This window comes from Leuciscus leuciscus (genome assembly GCF_965113295.1).
Source record: "Leuciscus leuciscus genome assembly, chromosome: 8".
NCBI lineage: Eukaryota > Metazoa > Chordata > Actinopteri > Cypriniformes > Leuciscidae > Leuciscus > Leuciscus leuciscus.
Genome location: NC_138732.1, coordinates 26708377 through 26727789, shown reverse-complemented (window position 1 = coordinate 26727789; position 19413 = coordinate 26708377). Strand labels below are relative to the sequence as shown.

At 36.7% G+C, this 19413-nt stretch overlaps 2 protein-coding genes across 2 annotated transcripts; one reads left to right on the top strand and one right to left on the bottom strand.

The window, feature by feature from the left end:
• Nucleotides 1-579: 579 nt before the first annotated feature.
• On the top strand, nt 580-7473 carry LOC309504574 (uncharacterized protein). Its single transcript, XM_082177734.1, has 5 exons — nt 580-1755; nt 3227-3363; nt 3618-4164; nt 4277-4465; nt 7090-7473. Exons 1-5 carry the CDS (start codon nt 985-987, stop codon nt 7297-7299), a joined length of 1854 nt encoding a protein of 617 aa, XP_082033860.1. The 5' UTR covers nt 580-984; the 3' UTR covers nt 7300-7473.
• An 845-nt stretch (nt 7474-8318) lies between these two features.
• p2rx3a (purinergic receptor P2X, ligand-gated ion channel, 3a) lies at nt 8319-18209 on the bottom strand. Its single transcript, XM_082177746.1, has 12 exons — nt 17946-18209; nt 16746-16881; nt 16561-16632; nt 16388-16457; nt 16078-16249; nt 15879-15956; nt 15113-15254; nt 10329-10465; nt 10154-10247; nt 9992-10057; nt 9828-9905; nt 8319-9736 (listed from the first exon to the last, which is right to left on the bottom strand). The coding sequence occupies exons 1-12, from the start codon at nt 18077-18079 to the stop codon at nt 9620-9622; spliced, it is 1296 nt and encodes a 431-aa protein (XP_082033872.1). The 5' UTR covers nt 18080-18209; the 3' UTR covers nt 8319-9619.
• Nucleotides 18210-19413: the final 1204 nt, after the last annotated feature.

Genomic DNA, 19413 nt, shown 5'->3' with positions numbered 1-19413 from the left:
GATTCTATATCCTATGGTAAAGCATAAAAAGAGGATCACTCTCTCTTTCTCCAAAAACATCAGTTCATAGTGCACAAGAAAAACTGAAGACCTTAGGTCTATTATATTTTAAGGCACCTACTGCATAGTGAACATTGACTAATGCATTTTTGTGTTTTAGTGGAAGTTAACATAACATATTTTAGTTTGAGGCATATTTTCTTTTTTACCCTCAGCAAAATTTAGTTTGACCACTTTGACCCCTTTGTTAATCTGTCATTGAAGTATTTAAATCAACATGTTGCATTATTCTACATCATTAATTTCTTATAGTCTAGTTTTGATTTACTTTACCATAGTTCTTGCATTGTAACCATATAATTATTGTATTTTACTTTATAGTAATATAAATCTACAGCAATCTAGCTAAATACCATTATTACAATTAGTGTTAGTTAGCCTATAATAAAACCAGTGATTTTGCATTAGAGAACTGCAGTATGTTGGCTGCTTAAAAGAAAAGAGGTGACCAATTAAATGAAATCGCTCCACTTGCTGTAGCAGTGACTTCATATTAAGACATAAAAATTAAGACACAAGGGTTTAAGACACAGTGTCTCCGTCATTCAGCGGCTGGTCAGAGGGAGTGACAAAAATACAAAATGTTTCATCCTGACACACTCGTCTTACCTGTCCATCTGGGTGTTGGACACACCTCTTTCCTCTCTTTCTGTCTTGAACTATTATTCATAACACTTCCTTTTGTAAGATTTCAGAAATCAAGAAAAGATTTAGAGAGCTAACAGGAGGGATGAAAAACAAGGGGAGCTGAATGACGGATGGAAATAAATACTTGTATGGACTAACATGAGGATATAAATGAAGGATCTGTGGAATTGTCCAGCATGGGTGAAAGTTGAGCGTTTAGAGTGAGTCTGCTTTATTGTGTGCTTTATTTTTTAGTTGACTCTACTCATGTGTGTGCATGTGGTAACATAGAGCCCAATGGAGGAGCTGAACCCTGTTTCAGACACTCAAGCCTTACTGGAATCTATGCTTCAGAAATTACAGCTAAACACTGAGACCAACAGTAGCTCACATGCTGATATGCAAACATGTAGTCTGTATGAAACAGCGGAGGATTCATCTAAAACAGCAGTTTATCCGTTTGGATTTTCTTCCAAAAGTAAAGAGCGAGATGGAAGCACCTCAGTTTGGAATAAGAGAGAGAATCCATGGGCTCAACAGTCTTCTCATTTTGGGGGTGCATTGACTCCTAAGCAACCCGTCAAAAGGATCTCTAAACACAACTCGGGATTGTCTACTAAACCAAAACGGCCACCATTAATTTGGGGGGAACACAAGCGCTTTACGTCAGAGAGGACCGATGATGTCACTTCCTGGGTCGGAGACGATCAGATGCCCAGGCCAGAGAAGATGCAACAATTTTCTCTGGAAGGGAACACCAGCTTCAATGTGCCACCGTTATACAAAACAGAATCCTTACAAAACCCCCCTGACCTTTTAGCTCCAACACTGACATCATCATCTTCAGTGGTGGAAAAACCAGAGGTCAAGGGTCAAAGTGGCACATGGAGCTGGGTTGCTGTGAATGAGAAAATTGAAGGCATCAGACCTCACGAGCAATCAGGAAAACCGACAAAGACAAGTAGGAAGAAGTGGGGGGAAGCTAAAAGGTGGGCTCAGAATGTGAAAGAGAGATGGAGAGAGAGACACAGAAGCACAATGACCAGACAAATGAAGAATGAAGAACAAGTGAGTATTTATGTCCGCTTGGTTTAATACTGTCTATTAGTGGAGCTTGCATTAGGCTACTACACTGAAGCAAACACTGCAAACTTGCAAAGTTATTAAACTAGCCTAATTTAGAATTCACGACTGTTGTTGGGATACTTTCGTTTTCATTTTTAGTTTAAAAAATAATTATTTATAATTTGGAAAAACAAAACATAGAAACACTTAGCGTGAGCGTCCAACCGGTAATGTGACCGGTACAGTCTGTTTGGATACTGAACTGTTCTGAAAATGATGAAACTGAGTCAAGTATAGCAACCACCTAGCAACTGCATAACAGTGTGCTAAAAAACACTCAGAATGCCTTAGCAACAGAAACTGTGTCAATCGCCAGTTGGCTGGCAATGCAAAGTTGTGAGAACTTAGTAAACAAACGTGAAACGACGCCCGGGACAGTCAAGAGCCAGTGTTGCATTGTCAAAAAAGTTTAAGCCTTGGCAATTTAAATATTCAAGCGTAAGAAGACGCTAAAGGAAACTCAATTCGTTACTTGTACGCTGTGTGGGAAGTTTTGTGCGTGCACACTTCTGAAGCGCACACAGAAAGCCGCGTCTCAGACCGCGCAGAAAAACTGAATTGAGCTCTCTTTCACGCCTTCTTGCGCTTGAATGCACAAATTCCCCCCCAAAATTCTAAAATATCGTCCTCGGAGAGTATCCTAGTAAACATAGTCGGTTATAGCTAAAGTGAATGTAAATAGTAGATGGAAGAGTAGATGTGTACCTGTATCAGTGTATTATATCTTAAAGTGACAGCAGCCTAATATTCTGCTGCTGTCTGTCTTATTATGTGAATCAAACAACAAAGGACAAAGAAAAAAATCATTCACTGCTCTTTAATAATGATTAATCTGTTTAATTTATGCAATGAAGACTATCCACTGTTATTTTACATTTGATTACTTTATTCAGTGTCTCTACTGTTACTGTATTCTACAACTACTGTTTCTTGTCTATAATAATGTTTCAAATTTATATTAGGCTAGTAGTTTTAGCTGTTGTATCGAAACTGCAATAGAGAATTGTGAATTTTTCGCTGGTATCTAAAATGTTGTCATCATAACTGCCTGTTTTTGCAAAAACAGTTTCCTGGCCAGTAAACTTTCTTTTGGTAAATTTTCGTAAGTCACCGGCCATTGGCAAGTGTGGCAAAAAGTCAGTTTTAGGCCCTTCTTTGCAACCACCTAGCAACTGAATTACAATGTGGTAAAAACCACACGGAATGCCTTAACTACCATCTAACATTGTCTTAGCAACTGCACAACAGTGTGCGAAGAACCACTCAAAATGCCTAAGCAACCACATTGCAATGTTCCAGTAATCAGTCTCCCAAACAATTCAGCATCATGGCAGAGACATTTTGTGGGCAAGCACAAGCACCATGCAAAATCTAGAATTAATTTAAAACACTTTTCCTTTCTGCTTATATTCAGAGTAATCTCTCGTCGCTATCGGGGCCCATCTATGTGAACAACACACCTACGGCACACACTGAGACTACAGATATCCACCATGAACCGATCAACATGGCACTGGATGAAGATGGCCCTGCTTCGCTAAGCTACATGAGGTAAACACATTAGAAATATGCAGCAGACATAGTTATCATTCCACGGGTCTGATCCATGAATCACTTTCTTTTTCTTGTAAAACTCCTGTCTCATCAAGAATGAATGTGTGACCCTGTAAGGGCTAAAATTATGAAAACACTCGAAGAGCTATTCAGAGTTAGGGTGCACCTATTCAATCCTGGTTGAGGTGGTTTTCATTGGATGTATTTGCCTTTCAAATGACCCAACTCCTATCTTTCATTCTTCTTCTCAGTGACAATCTTTTCTCATTTGGCACTACTTCTAATTTAATGGAGGAGATCTTCAGCGGGACGGAGTGGGCTCAGTTTCTCTCAGTTAACTGCACCACGCAGGACCAATCAAATGAGCCACAAATGAATATCAACCAATCACGTGGAGAACAACAGAACAGTAAATGGACTCAAAATTACACAACCGATTCCCATTTAGGTATGACTAAACCTTCGCTCTCTGAGAGCTTTGCCTCCGATAAACCTGTTTACAACCAAACCGAGACGTCCCAGATGAGTGTTCCTTCATCACATGTTACTGATCTCACCACAAATCCATTACAAACTTCTGACCCGTTTACAAACGTGTTACAAAACGCCAATCTGAAACTCAATGAATTTCACCACAGTCAGCAATCAAACGCACAATCACAGTTTTCCCAGCTTGATCCGAACGAATCAAAGGCAACTGACCATAGCGATCCACAACTGATGTCTAGTCAAGTATCTTACCCCAACCAAGGTGGGACGAAGGATTTCATACCTCTCTTGGACCTTTCATTCATTAAGGTGAAAGTATAAGCATTAAGAAATAATATTGATTTATTAGGTTGCTAGTAATTAGCAACATGTTAGAATATATGTTAATTCTTTCTTATTTCTTTTCCTTCTTTTCTCTTAGCCAATGGACAGATCGTCCATTAAATCCTATGGATCTCTGAGCCGTAAAAGAGAGCATTGGACAAAAATGACAGATCCATTTGAACACACAACACAAGACATGGAGGACGAGGACTACAGCAGCTCTTTCATGGCCACAGAGACTTCAGACTCACCCACGTCTTCACTCAACTCGCTGATGGTCAAAAAGGTATGATTTACTACATGACAGAAGAAAATATGCATTAATATAAACCAGTTTTAAAGTGCCTCTATTATGCTATTTTAAAGGTTCCTAATTTTGTTTTGGAGGTCTCCTTCAAAAGTTTTACATGCATCCAAGGTCAAAAACACTTAATTTTCTCATAATATACACTGCAGCACCAGCTCTTTTCTCACAGTGTCTGAAACGATTCGATAAAGGATTCAGTCTCTCTAAACCCCTCCTTTCCGAGAGCCTACTCTGCTTTTATTGGTCAGATGGCCCAGTCTGTTGTTATTGGTCTACTCTGCTTTTATTGGTCAGATGGCCCAGTCTGTTGTTATTGGTCTACTCTGCTTTGATTGGTCAGATGGCCCAGTCTGTTGTGATTGGTCTACTCTGCCCTGATTGGTCAGATGATCCAGTCTGTTGTGATTGGTCTACTCTGCCCTGATTGGTCAGATGATCCAGTCTGTTGTGATTTGTCTACTCTGCTCTGATTGGTCAGATGGCCCAGTCTGTTGTGATTGGTCTACTCTGCACTGATTGGTCAGATGGCCCAGTCTGTTGTGATTGGTCTACTCTGCTCTGATTGGTCAGATGGCCCAGTCTGTTGTGATTGGTCTACTCTGCTCTGATTGGTCAGATGATCCAGTCTGTTGTGATTGGTCTACTCTGCTCTGATTGGTCAGATGATCCAGTCTGTTGTGATTGGTCTACTCTGCTCTGATTGGTCAGATGATCCAGTCTGTTGTGATTGGTCTACTCTGCACTGATTGGTCAGATGGCCCAGTCTGTTGTGATTGGTCTACTCTGCTCTGATTGGTCAGATGGCCCAGTCTGTTGTGATTGGTCTACTCTGCTCTGATTGGTCAGATGATCCAGTCTGTTGTGATTGGTCTACTCTGCTCTGATTGGTCAGATGATCCAGTCTGTTGTGATTGGTCTACTCTGCTCTGATTGGTCAGATGATCCAGTCTGTTGTGATTGGTCTACTCTGCTCTGATTGGTCAGATGGCCCAGTCTGTTGTGATTGGTCTACTCTGCTCTGATTGGTCAGATGGCCCAGTCTGTTGTGATTGGTCTACTCTGCTCTGATTGGTCAGATGGCCCAGTCTGTTGTGATTGGTCTACTCTGCTCTGATTGGTCAGATGATCCAGTCTGTTGTGATTGGTCTACTCTGCTCTGATTGGTCAGATGGCCCAGTCTGTTGTGATTGGTCTACCACTTACGGCTTTAGAAACCAAACGTTGCTGTGTCAGAATTTCAGCTCCGGATCTTCCTCAGCACTTGAAACAGTGATACAAACAGTATCGGTCTTACTGTATCAATTGGAGCCAGAGTCCTCATCCTTTGGAAGTTCATGCAAAGTGGATTTGCTTTGGCAAAAAAAAAAAAAAAAAAATCAAACGTAATATGGAACTTTAACTGATATATAACCTGATTTTTATGAAAATTAATAATAAATTAAAACATAATAAAATAATATACTTTTTAATAAAAAGTAATAAAATATTGTGTAATTTTGATTAAACACAGAAGAATTGTTTAACCCCTGGTTAAGGTTTAGGGTGTGAACATAGTTTGTTATTACAGACTACAGACGCACATGTGTTGTTATGTCGAGATGGTTGTAGTTTTAGAGCCATTAATTGTTGGGTGGTGCTGAATTTTTAGCTTGTCTTGTGACACAGGCTGCTACGATGTGAGTCACTGCTATGAGGACGATCCCCATTACAATCAATAAGCATGTACATTACATTACCATTCATTGGTTTGGGGGCAGTAATATTTAAAAAGAAATGAGTACATTTATTCAGCAAGGATGATTGATGCTGTTTTCTTTTTAACTTTATAACTCAGCATGATATACTGGTGTACAAGCAAGAGTTTTTCTTGTTAACCAGATTCACCATTTAAATAAACATGAATATACTGTCATATCCTACTTGCCCTCGTGTTGTTCCAAACCTGTATGAGTTTCTTTCTTCTGTGGAACATGAAAGGGGGAAGAATTGTGAATAATTGTACTGGGCACTATATTCTGAAATATAATATGATAGCTTTACATGAGGAACACGGCAAAGATGTAAGTTATTCACTGAAAATCTGCCGCTATTAACTGCTGTCAGTAAGTCAAATTATTCCGAATGACTTGGATCAACCAATTCATTGAAAGAGATCTGTTTTAAAAGAATGATATTGTTGCTTCTCTCATGAATGTACCGAGGAGAGCAAAGCTGCTGTAAGCCCTCCGAAGACTCCGAACAGTCATATCGACCACTTTTATGATCCATTTATGGTCATTTCAGAGCTCGAAAGCCATCGTTCATTATCATTATTTTGAAGAGAGTGGCCGAGATTAGAAATTCCCCTTTAGTGTTTCACAGAAGAAAGTCATACAGGTTTATAGTGAGATGAGGGTATATTGATGATGACAGAATCTTCATTTACAAGTCAATCCCTTTAAGTTGAGTTATAGAACATAGTCCAGCATGAGCAGGCCTGCAACAACTGGTCTTTTCAAAAAGCGATTCAGTTTATGTATCCATTGTAAACACATTTTATAATTTCAATTGTAATCATATTGTCCACAATTACCATTATGTCATTCTTTCTATTCGTCTCCCAGAGGAGGGTGGAAGACACTCAACGACGCGTTCGATTCTCTGAGGAGGTCATCATCTTACCGCCCAGCTACTTGCCAGAGAATGACGATGATGAGGATGATGAAGATGATGAAGATGATGATAATGATTGCCCAGAGGAGCCTTCTCCTCGGCCTTCAATCCCTAAGTGGATTGTGTCTTTAAAAGGCAAAAGTGCAAAGTACAAATTTTGACTCCCTTTGCATCTGACTCCTGAAATTCTGCAGTTCACATAAACTGTAAGACTGGTGAGACAGCACAAATAACAGACAATTGTGATTAATACATCTATTATGAAAACAAAAATCATTTTAATGAGATTGTGATATGCCAGTGCTATATTGATATGCCATTAAATTAATTTTTTAATTAATAATAAAAAAAAACAATAGAATTATTTCACAAATGAATGTGTAAAGATGTTGTGTGATTCATTTTATAAGATTAACATTACTTACAATCTCCAAGTCAACAGAATGAAAATCCAGCTGATTTAGACTAATATTTCACACTAAACACACAAAATATCCATGAATCCTGAATGCACTTTTAGCTTCTGAAAGGATAGTGTATATACTCACATATCATCATTTCTATCTGTTACTTAATGAATAAATTACTGTTCTTTGTTTGTCATTTCATTTGCTGCTGCTTAAGTATTGTTTGTAAATGTAGACTACCAGTCAAGTAAAATCAAAAGTTAAAGAAGTGAAACAAAAAGTTATAGAGGTTTCATTTTATGAAACATTTTGATGAATAATTTATCCAATTGGCTCTATAACAAGCAGAAGCAGAAAACAGGAATAAAGCGAGCATTTTCTTTATAGACCAAACCTGAGAAAATGGCACCATCTGGTGAAAAATAGTTAACATTTTCATTTTGAAGCCTTCCAACAGAATGAAAGCCTATTAACAAAGACTGCATCATTTTATAGTTAAATGGCCCTGGGATTAAAAATGGTAGTTTTAATGGGTTTCAATGGGGTCATTTTCATTCTTAACCCCTTCAGACCTGAATTATGTTTCAAGTTTCTGAAAAATATAAAAGTACATTTTCCCAGCTCATGAGGCGTCTATAAATGAGACCAAATACAAATATTACAAATTTCAACACTCTTTAATTGTTTTTGTCCATTTCAATGGACATCAGGTCAAAACAGGGGTACTTCACAAAAATGTACCAACATGAAATTAAATAATAAACATAAAAGTCTTAACTAACTAACTATCCCTAATTTTCATTCTACACAATTGTTGGAGATCTAGCATCATCTGCATCTTCCTCATCACTCCACATAAAGTCAACATCTGAGATATTTCCATCAGCTATATGTTCAAGCACTTCAAGAACTGTATATTCTGCATATTAAATAGTTTAAAAAATGTATTAGTACTGTGATATAGATTTTTTTTATATGGGGAAATTTCAATGAGCATTACTGGACATGTGATTTCAGTAACAGGCGTTTGAACCCACTGTACATTCTAATGGACAGACACATTTGAAAAAATCCTGATTTAAGACTTGCAATTCTACAATCGATTTTTAACTTTAATTAATAAGTTCAATCCTTCTATTTTACATACAAACTATGAAATACTGGCAAACATATACATTTTTTTTTAATAAAAACATAGAAAATGTTGCTTCTGTGTTTGGAGTGAAGTGCTGCCATGCTTCTCTTCAATGTAGTGTTTTTTTTTTTTAATTGTATTACCACATGCAGAGCTTTACTGCCATTTGATTGGATGACAAACGTCCAATCTCATGGACTGCAGGCTTTAAACTAGGTGAAATGCTCCAGAAGTAATAAAAAAAAAAGGGCTGACATGTGATGTCCATTGCAATGGACGCAGGGTCCTAAGTGTTACTATTTTGTGTACCTAGAGTAAAATAGATTTATTAAAGGAAATAAGGGGTGAAATGGTAAAATTCCAATAAAAATGGCCACTACACTTGCCAAAATGTATGCAGTTGGCATTAACGTGTATTAATGATCCAAAAAAAAAAAATAATTCTAAAAGGATGCACAAGGGTTAAATGCTTAAAATACACATATATAAATTGTGAATTTATTTAGAAAATAATATGTTGATAAAAACTGTAAAGCAGCCAACAAGTGTCCAGCACACATGGAAACTCCTTCAAGCTCAAATATACATTTTTGATTGTTTAACATTTTAGAGCTGTGCGTAACTTACATTTGTGTTATTTCATATAATTTCGAAAGTCTAGACTTGATTATTATTCTAAAATGCAAAATATTGTAAGGATAAAGAATGAGCAGGTCTTTACAGACATTTGACCTCTAGTCTATAGATGTGTGATTTCTGATGGTTTGCATGAATTAATTTTCTTGATTTCAATGCATTAACAGCCCTAAAGGTTCACAGACTTAAAACAAACTAAGGTATTTATACTATTACCTGAAGATACTGCAAATAATAAAAAAAATCTAGAAATAAGTAGTATAATTATTTGAAAATCTCGTGGAATTGTTTGGGACACGTGACTCACTCCTGTCGTCCAATAGAAAAGGTCCCTGAGTCATTTGAGGTCTTCCCCAAAACTTTGATTGACATCTGGCTGCCCTTGCAGGGTCCCTTTGACTCCTGCACAATGCCTGATACCTGTCACAAAGGGGATAGAAAGATAAGACATCGCTCTACTTTACCTCTGCATACTTATAAGCAAACTCAAGTCAGATAAACAATCTGGCACCTCTTCAAATTTCTTTGCTTTGTACTCGTCGGCCCCTTTATGGAAGTTGAGAAGGATGATGTCACAGAACACTGTAGCCTGCAAAAATATACAACGGTCAAATATGTATGTTTTTTGTTGTTGTTGTTGCCAGTATTAATCTTTGCATGTCACAATAATCTTACCAATCCCACTGAAGTGAATGCTGCGACCAAAGTAATCAGAAATGGCACAACGTTAAACTTTCCCGCCTGCAAATAGATACGCAAAGTTAGACGCACACAAGCCTATATGTGTCACAAACGCTGCTTTATATAGCGTATAGGGCGGCTGTACAAAATACCTACATTGCCAGACACTATTATTTCAAAGCGGATGGCATAAGCTTTATGAAGCGTTCGATACTCAGTCCCATCTTCGGACTGATAGTATTTAGCAAACCTGGAAGAGACAAAAAACAAGATGCAGTGGCAGAAAAGCCGGAACGGTGCACGAGTAGCCATGTGTATTCATGTGCTATACCTGAAGTTATAGCCTTTAGAGGCTTTGCTGTGCTTGAAAGCAGCATCTAGGTGTGTGAAGAAGTACTTGGGGTTGCAGTTCTCCACATCATAGTCGAGATTACACTTCCAGTTGATGTTGATTCCAATCTCTCCTCCCTGACAAAAAACAACAACAAAAAAACAGGTAGTAATTTAATTACGTGTGACGAGCTGTTTCCACATTAAAGCAGATTATTCTATTCATCCCTCTAGACCAGAATTAAACAGAATCCAGCTCTGTCTTTTCACCGACTGTATTTTTGCAGGTTACACACGACTACTATAAGGCTAAATAAGTTGGCGTATATGGAACTTATTAAATTAATTTAAGAATTTATACTTCACAATTCTGAGAAAAAGAGTCAGAAACGACGAGTTAAAAACTCGGAATTGCGAGAAATAAAGTCAGAATTGCAAGATACAGGCCTGGTTTAACAGACTTAGATTAAAGAGATACAGTTCACCCAAAAATGTTAACTCTGTCATAATTTACTCACTCTCATGTTGATTCAAACCTGAATTAATGCCGTTCTTCTGTTGAACACAAAAGAAGATCTTTTAAAGAATGTTGGTAATCAAACAGTTGACGGTAGCCATTGGAAAGAAAAGAAAATACTATGGAAGTCAATGGGGCTCAGCAACATTCTTCAAAATATCTTCTTTTGTGTTCAACAGAAGAAAGATACTCATACAGGTTTGGAACAACATGAGGATGAGTAAATGATGACAGAATTTTCATTTTTGGGTGAACTATCCTTTTAAGCCAGGATTAGGCCTTAGTTCAATTAAGACATTTAAGTAGCTTTTATAAACCTGTCTTAGAAAAAACCCCATTACTGATGTGCATCTTGAGACAAAACAATGGCACTGAGATATTTTAAGATATGCTAGTACAAGTTGCTTTCAGATAAAACAGCTCAAACATGCATTTCAGTCTGGGACAATAGGCTTAAGCCTTGTCTGTGAAATCGTGGGATAAACTCGCCCAGCAAACTGAGCTGACTATAGTTAAAGCGGGAATATTTTTTGAATGATTTTTTAAAAAGACAAACACTTAAGGGGAAAAGGGCTCTGTTCCTCTCAGGTGCTGCCGGTGTGCCTTCTTTAGTTCGCTCTTGGCTGTGTCGTTCGCTTACGGCCACACCACCGTGAGCACGCCTGATCTCGCCCGATCTCGGACGCTAAGCAGGGTCGGGCCTGGTTAGTACTTGGATGGGAGACCACCTGGGAATACCAGGAGCTGTAAGCCTTTTCCTTCACCAGAAATCGAATAGCCTACACTTCCCCATGGCTCAGGTTTGATGGTTGTTCCTTTATCCTTTACAATTCATTGCTTAATTTATTTTCTTTTTTTTCTCCTTCAGGGGGCCAAAGCAACACAGTAAAATAGTGTTTGCCATAAAGGGCTTAGAGATTTCACGGTGTTGCTGGAGAAAGGAGAAAGGAAGGATGACGAGGCTGAGCTGTTCTTTGCCACACTGAAAGCAGGCAGAAGCCAGAGAAAGCTAAATGAAAGAAAATAAATGAAGCAATGAATTTTAAAGGATAAAGGAACAACCATCAAACCTGAGCCATGGGGAAGTTTAGGCTACTAGATTTCTGGTGAAGGAAAAGGCTTACCGCACTATGGCAAGCCATTTTAGCTTAAAACGTTCCCAGCGTTAATTGGCGTAATTTCATTTTTACTTGTAAGAATGAAATTAGAGAGCTGTCAAATTCGCTTTTACTATTAAAAATTAAATTAGAGAGCTCTTTAAAAATAATTGTTACTAGTAAGAATTTAATTAGAGAGCTCTCTAATAATAATTGTGTGGAAGAGGGGGATGGTTCGGCAGCCGCTGGGTGGAGAGCGAGTGCGGGGAACTGAATGTATGACACTAACTATGGCAAGCCGTTTTAGCTTAAATTGTACCCAGCGTTACTCGTCGTAATTGCATTTTTACTAGTAAGAATTCAATTAGAGAGCTCTACAATTCAATTCTTACTAGTAGCAATTACAATTAGAGAGCTCTCCAATTCAATTATTACTAGTAAGAATTACAATTATAGAGCTCTCTAATTCAATTATTACTAGTAAGAATTACAATTACAGAGCTCTCTAATTCAATTCTTACTAGTAACAATTACAATTAGAGAGCTCTACAAATGAATTTTTACTAGTCGTATGTCTCCATTGACTTCTATTCATTTTTAATTACGGAGCTCTACAATTGAATTGTTACTAGTAAGAATTACAATTAGAGAGCTCTACAATTGAATTGTTACTAGTAAGAATTACAATTAGAGAGCTCTCTAATTCAATTATTACTAGTAACAATTACAATTAGAGAGCTCTCTAATTAAATTCTTACTAGTAAGAATGCAATTACAGAGCTCTCTAATTGAATTTTTACTAGTAAAAATATGAATTAAAGATATGTATAATTGCAGAGCTCTGTAATTGAATTAAAGAGCTCTGCAATTACATTCTTACTAGTAACAACTGAATTAGAGAGCTCTCTAATTGGAATTGTTACTAGTAATAATTGGATTAGAGAGCTCTCTATTTAAATTGTTACTAGTAAGAATTGAATTAAAGAGCTCTGCAATTGCATTCTTACTAGTAACAATTCAATTGTAGAGCTCTCTAATTGTAATTCTTACTAGTAACAATTCCATTGTACAGCTCCGTAATTAAAAATGAATGGAAGTCAATGGAGACATATGACTTGTAAAAATTCATTTGTAGAGCTCTCTAATTGGAATTGTTACTAGTAAGAACTGAATTAGAGAGCTCTGTAACTGTAATTCTTACTAGTAATAATTGAATTATAGAGCTCTGTAATTGTAATTCTTACTAGTAGTAATTGAATTGGAGAGCTCTCTAATTGAATTCTTACTAGTAAAAATGCAATTACGACGAGTAACGCTGGGTACAATTTAAGCTAAAACGGCTTGCCATACACTAACAGGTGTTTGCACTTCGCAGTGAGTCGAGAGACGAGTGAAAAGGAGCTGTGAACGTGAAAGCCGCGCTAAAGTGTTGTATACAGAAGTTTGAGTTCCAGCTGAAAAGCTCTCGTGATATATTTTTGTTTTTGAAGTGTCTGAATAAATTCCATGCGCTGCACTGTCACTCTCCGTCCCCTGTCTGCTTCATCTCCACCTTAACAAGCTTTATCTTTCCCACAAATTGTTACTAGTGACAACTAAATTAAAGAGCTCTCTAATAAGCCCTGTTCTTTTGTAACTGAGGTTCTTCTTCTCTAGACCAGAGTTTCCCAAACTTTATTTGTCAGGAAAACCCTTAGACTTAAAATATTTACTTAAAGGACAAGTTCGGTATTTTACACTTAAAGCCCTGTTTACAGATCGTATCTGATGAAATAGAACGGTTAAGATAAAAATTTGGACACATGCTCCTGTCCCGAGAATTTTAGGTTTATTTCGCTAACCCCCCACCCCCACAATGGTTGTCTATGTGCACTGGAAGATTCCGTCCTAAAAACACATTAAACTTTCGTTTACAAAGACGTGAAACTCACCGAGTGGTCAGGGGTGTTCACTGATATGTTCACTAAAAAATCGCTGAAAAAGATGCATTCCAACAGGTTTTATCGTAGTTTTTGTCCAACTCCATTGACTTAATAGGACGTGGTGTGAGACCGCAGCACCTTTACGGTATTACTCCGCCGCTTCTTCTTCTGCTTCTTCTGTGTATTCAATGAAATGCCCGTGGTTTGCTTGCAATTGGCAAAGGTGCATTATCGCCACCAACTGGGCTGGAGTGTCTATTATTCAAGCTCTCAACGGAAGAATCACGGGTGTGACGCGTTTGGAAAAATAGGTCCACAAAAGCGAAATAAACCTAAAATTCTCGGGACAGGAGCATGTGTCCAAATTTTAATCTTAACCGTTCTATTTCATCAGATACGATCTGTAAACAGGGCTTTTAAGTGTAAAATACCGAACTTGTCCTTTAAAGAACGCCTAAAATTTAAGTTATAATTTCAATAATTTTCTATAAAGCTGCTTTGAAACTATATGTGTTGCGAAAAGCGCTATACAAATAATTGTGAAATGAAAAATAAAAATGACATACTTTAACAAACTCATTCACACCAAAATTTCACCATAATTGGACAGATTTAAAAAAAAAGTTGCCTTTTTGAGTCTGTGACATTCAAATGATAGGGTCAGATTTTGACGTAAACAACATGAAAGCATGGATCCATCTTGCCTTGTATAAATGGTTCAGGCTGCTGGTGGTGTAATGGTGTGAGGGATATTTTCTTGGCACACTTTGGGTCTGTTAGTACCAATATAGCTAGCATAATTAAAACGCCACAGCCAACCTGAGTATTGTTGCTGATGTCCACCCCTTTATGACTAGTGTATCATCTTCTGATGACTACTTCCAGCAGGATAATGCACCATGTCACAAAGCTCAAATCATCTCAAATAGGTTTCTTGAACATGACAGTAAGTTCTCTAAACTCAAATGGCCTCCACAGTCACCAGAATCCAATAGAGCGATTTCGTTATATCGCGATATCAGTTTTTTAAAAATAATTGTGCGTCCCAAATTGTATATTTTAATTTTACATTTGGAATAATAAGCCTTTAGTCAACTCACAAACCAGACTATTGTGTAGCACCATGCCGATCAAGGCGAGGCATATTAACTTTTGCTGTAACAAACTGGCAGAAGTCAAAAAGATAAAATTGATCTCTTTGATAAATTGAAAATAGGAAGAGAAGAAAGGCAAAGCTGAGTTGACCTACATCTTTAGTAATGTTGTCCAAACTTTGATTGAGTTTTTTCAGGATATCTCCCACTTTGAAGATCGGACAGGACGGCGCGTGCACTGGGTCAAAATTACAGTTCTGAATGTAAGACTGGTTTAAGCTTGAAGGGAAATTGCCCCTGTGAAAGTAGAAGAGAAACAGCACATCAGTAGTCTGAAGCAATATTAGGCTATTGTTATTATTTGGGCTTTCTTTCATAAGGGCACTTTATTAATTATATTTAGAGGTGTCAATAAATGTAGGGTTGTTGATGAACATTTTGATTGAATTATTAACATTAATCAAATTAATCACAAGGTGATTGAACTTTATTACACTATTGTGGCATAAATCATTGAATGTGAACAATGCAGTCAACATATTGTTTGTTTTATTTTTATGCCATTGAACATAAGTCTATCATTTTGCCCACAGTCCATTTTGCAATGAATAATTTTTTTGTAAAAAAAATTTCACATTTGAAAAATAATCAATTTTGGTACATTCATACACTGTAAAAATTATATGAACAGTAAGTCATGACAACATATGTTTTTACATTACTTTAACTCGTCAAAAGAAGTTAAGCAGTTTTAAACTTTTTTATGTTAACTATACAATATTCAAGTTGATTGTACTTAAAAAAATGAAGGCAGCAACTTTTTAAAATGAGATTCAATTCTAAAAATACATTTTAAATGAAATGGCTTCTCACAACACAACAGTATAGTTTTTAATCCTTGTGCAAAGGTAATTAACTCACCTAGAGACATCGAACAGAGGGAAGCGAATGCTGTTTTTGATGAAGATTGTGAAGTTCTCCACCTCTTTCATTGGCGTTCTGAGAGTGAGCAGATTTATTAATGTGTCTAGCATTAAAACGATCTATTTTGGATTACAAGACAACTCCCACTGTGCACAATATTTAAATTACAAGTCCAAAAGGTTGCACTTTTTCTTACCCAGAAATGCTGTCATCCTCTGCAGGGCACCAGCCTTTGATTTCACACCATCCTGTACTCTTTGTACTATTTGTACTATTTGTACTATTTGTACTATTTGTACTATTTGTAACATATGTAACATTTGTAACATTTGTAACATTGTTGATCAAGCATGTGCCTGTTAAAATACCTGTGAAAAAAAGGAGAGATGTATCAAGCAACCTAGAAAGTATTAGCATGCTTCTCTACTACATAGTTACTCGCTGAAGTACTATGAGTATTAGTAGACCTGAAAGTGATGTCAGCCTTAGAAAGAGAACAAACTCACCATTCCCTATATTTGAGCTATTATTCTTATTGCAGTCATCGTCAGTTGTGCAAGTAAACTTCTTGTCAGTCTGACAGACAAGGGAAGAGTAGAGAAAGAGTGTGTGTAAGTGTAAATACATAAGGTCGCATATTTTTAAGTATATTTAAAGTCAGCTGAGGTTTGGGTGTCACCTCAGGGCACCGTCCTTGCGTCTGATTGTTTGTGATGACCATGTTGGTGATGATAGAGAACGATGAAGAACCCTGAAAAATGTGCAGAAAAGTTGACCTCAGATCAAGACTTTGAAGAGAAGGGGGATGCAAAACGTAATTGTGTGGAGTTTCATATTTCAACGTTGAAATGTACATTTGCTGACCTGTGATGGAACTACATAGTCTGCTACGTCCATCACATGATTATTGAAGTTGCCCAAGCCCTTCACTTTGGTAATGACCGCAGACTCAATCCCAGTGTCCCGTTGCTGATGTCCTTTTTCATGCAGAAACACCCAACTGAAAACACAAACATGCGCACATAACAAAAAATAAGTGATCGAACCTGTTCACTATTAAGATCAATGATTTAAAAAATATATGTATATATTTTTTTACTATTATCTGGCTAAAAAGTTAGTTAGTCATCTAAATGGGTAATAAACAGGCTATATAGATAGATAAATGTATAGATAGATGATCGCTAGATAGATAGATAGATGATCGATAGATAGATAGATAGATGATCGATAGATCGATGGATGGATAGATAGATAGATAGATAGATAGATAGATACATAGATACATAGATAGATGATCGATAGATCGATGGATAGATAGATAGATAGATAGATAGATAGATAGATAGATAGATAGATAGATAGATAGATGATCGATAGATACATAGATAGATGATCGATAGATCGATGGATGGATAGATAGATAGATAGATGATCGATAGATCAATAAATAGATAGATAAATAGATGATCGATAGATCGATAGATAAATAGATAGATAGATGATCGATAGATAGATAGATAGATGATCGATAGATAGATAGATGATCGATAAATAGATAGATTGATAGATGATTGATAGATAGATAGATATATAGATAGATAGATAGATGATCGATAGATAGATAGATAGATAGATAGATAGATAGATAGATAGATGATCGATAGATAGATAGATGGATGGATGGATAGATAGATGATCGATAGATAGATGATCGATAAATAGATAAATAGATAGATAGATAGAGATAATCAGAATCATTAACTAACTAATGCTGCACTTACTCCCATTTACGCACTTACGCAACAAAACAGAAATAATACATTTCAGCAGTTAAATTAAATAGTCCCAAACCTTCATATTTCAAAACACTTACATATACATTTCCAAAGGTTAATTAAATTTTCTGCTCTTTAATCCCATCAAGTACAATCCAATCACTGCATTCAAGCCTAATTATTTTTTTTTCTCCATTTACTACCCTTACTTGCCCTTACACCAACACTCTAATCTTTAAAATGAGTTTAAATTAATATTAGCAACAAGGACATCATTAAAGCTTACCAGATAAAATACAGAATGATCAACAGCTGGACGAAACGGTTGATCACTCCAACAGACCAGCTCTTCACCACAACTGATTTGGCTGTTTCATAGACGAAGAAATCAGTGATGAAGTGCAGCACTTTGGGAGCCATAGTAGAAGAGTGTGTAGTTTAATGCTAACAAGTGTACGCTGAAGAAACTCTCGAGATCCAGTGCAGGAGAACCAGTGTGTTCCTCACTGCTGTGCGTCAGCTGAATGAGGGATCTTATTTTACTTGATGCTTTGGAAAAAAAAAAACTTCTGACCACATTTTCCCTCCCCTTTTCATGTTCATGCCTCTCCTCCATCAGACCCCAAGGGGCCTTGGCTGCATTTCCTTAATAGCCTGCTCATTTGCTCCTCTCTTCTCAGCTTTATTTTAGGGAAATGTTTCACTCTTTTTTTTCTTTTTTTTTTTTACAAACCAAACCTTTAATAGATATAAACACATCACTACGTCTAATTATATCATTTGATTTGTGAAAGCTCTTTACGCACACATACTGTAAATGTAATGTATTCCACAGTGTGACTCCGTGTTTGTTACATTTTGTCTTTGGCATTTTCACCACACATACAGTCACAACATACATTACCATTGTTGTTTTCATTTCGCCTCCAAAAAGTTACAATCATATTGGTAAAAAAAGTACATTTCTAAAAACTCAAAACTGTTCGCCCTTGTGACATAGCTATAAAGTAAATCATTCAAAACCTGCTAAAGAGTGCAAGAGTCAATCTCCATTGGGAAATTGATTTTTAACGATAACTTTTAAACCTTTAAAGACAAGCTACGATGTTGTTCATCTGTTATTTGCTTCTGTTGAAGCCGTCAGTCTGCATTTTTTCAACTAATTTTTTTAAGTAATTGTGTTTAACAGCAGAATTTGAGGTGAAAAACTACATTACCCATGATGCTGTTCAGAAAATTCAACCAATTAGAGTCAAAACAAGCAAAATACACCAAACATCTCCTTAGCTCCGCCTACTCCCATGATGCACTGTGAATTAAGTAATCAAGTCGATCTCCCTACGCTCTCAAAATACTTAAATATTTGTATAATCAACATTTTTAAATGAGTATAGATTTATATTTCTCCATTGTTTTTAATTTGATGTCATTCGCAATGCTTCATGGGATTGTAGTTCTATCTATCACTAAAACCGTTAAGTATTTTTCAAATACTTTTTTGCTTCAAATCAAAGTTTGTGATGTGATTCGCCTCGTTGCTGGTTGGGTTTGTTCATGGCTTATATCCCAAAGGGAGAAATGAATGGAAAACAATGGGAAAAAAAAACCTTCCAGGTACAACACTGCTAAAAAGTGGGCGGGCACTGTTGCAATGTATTGTTTAGGATCGTATATGTTTCCTGTCAAACCACACCAGTTGTACCATTAAAATATAGGCATGGCCATGGATTAATCCAATATACTTGTTCAAAATA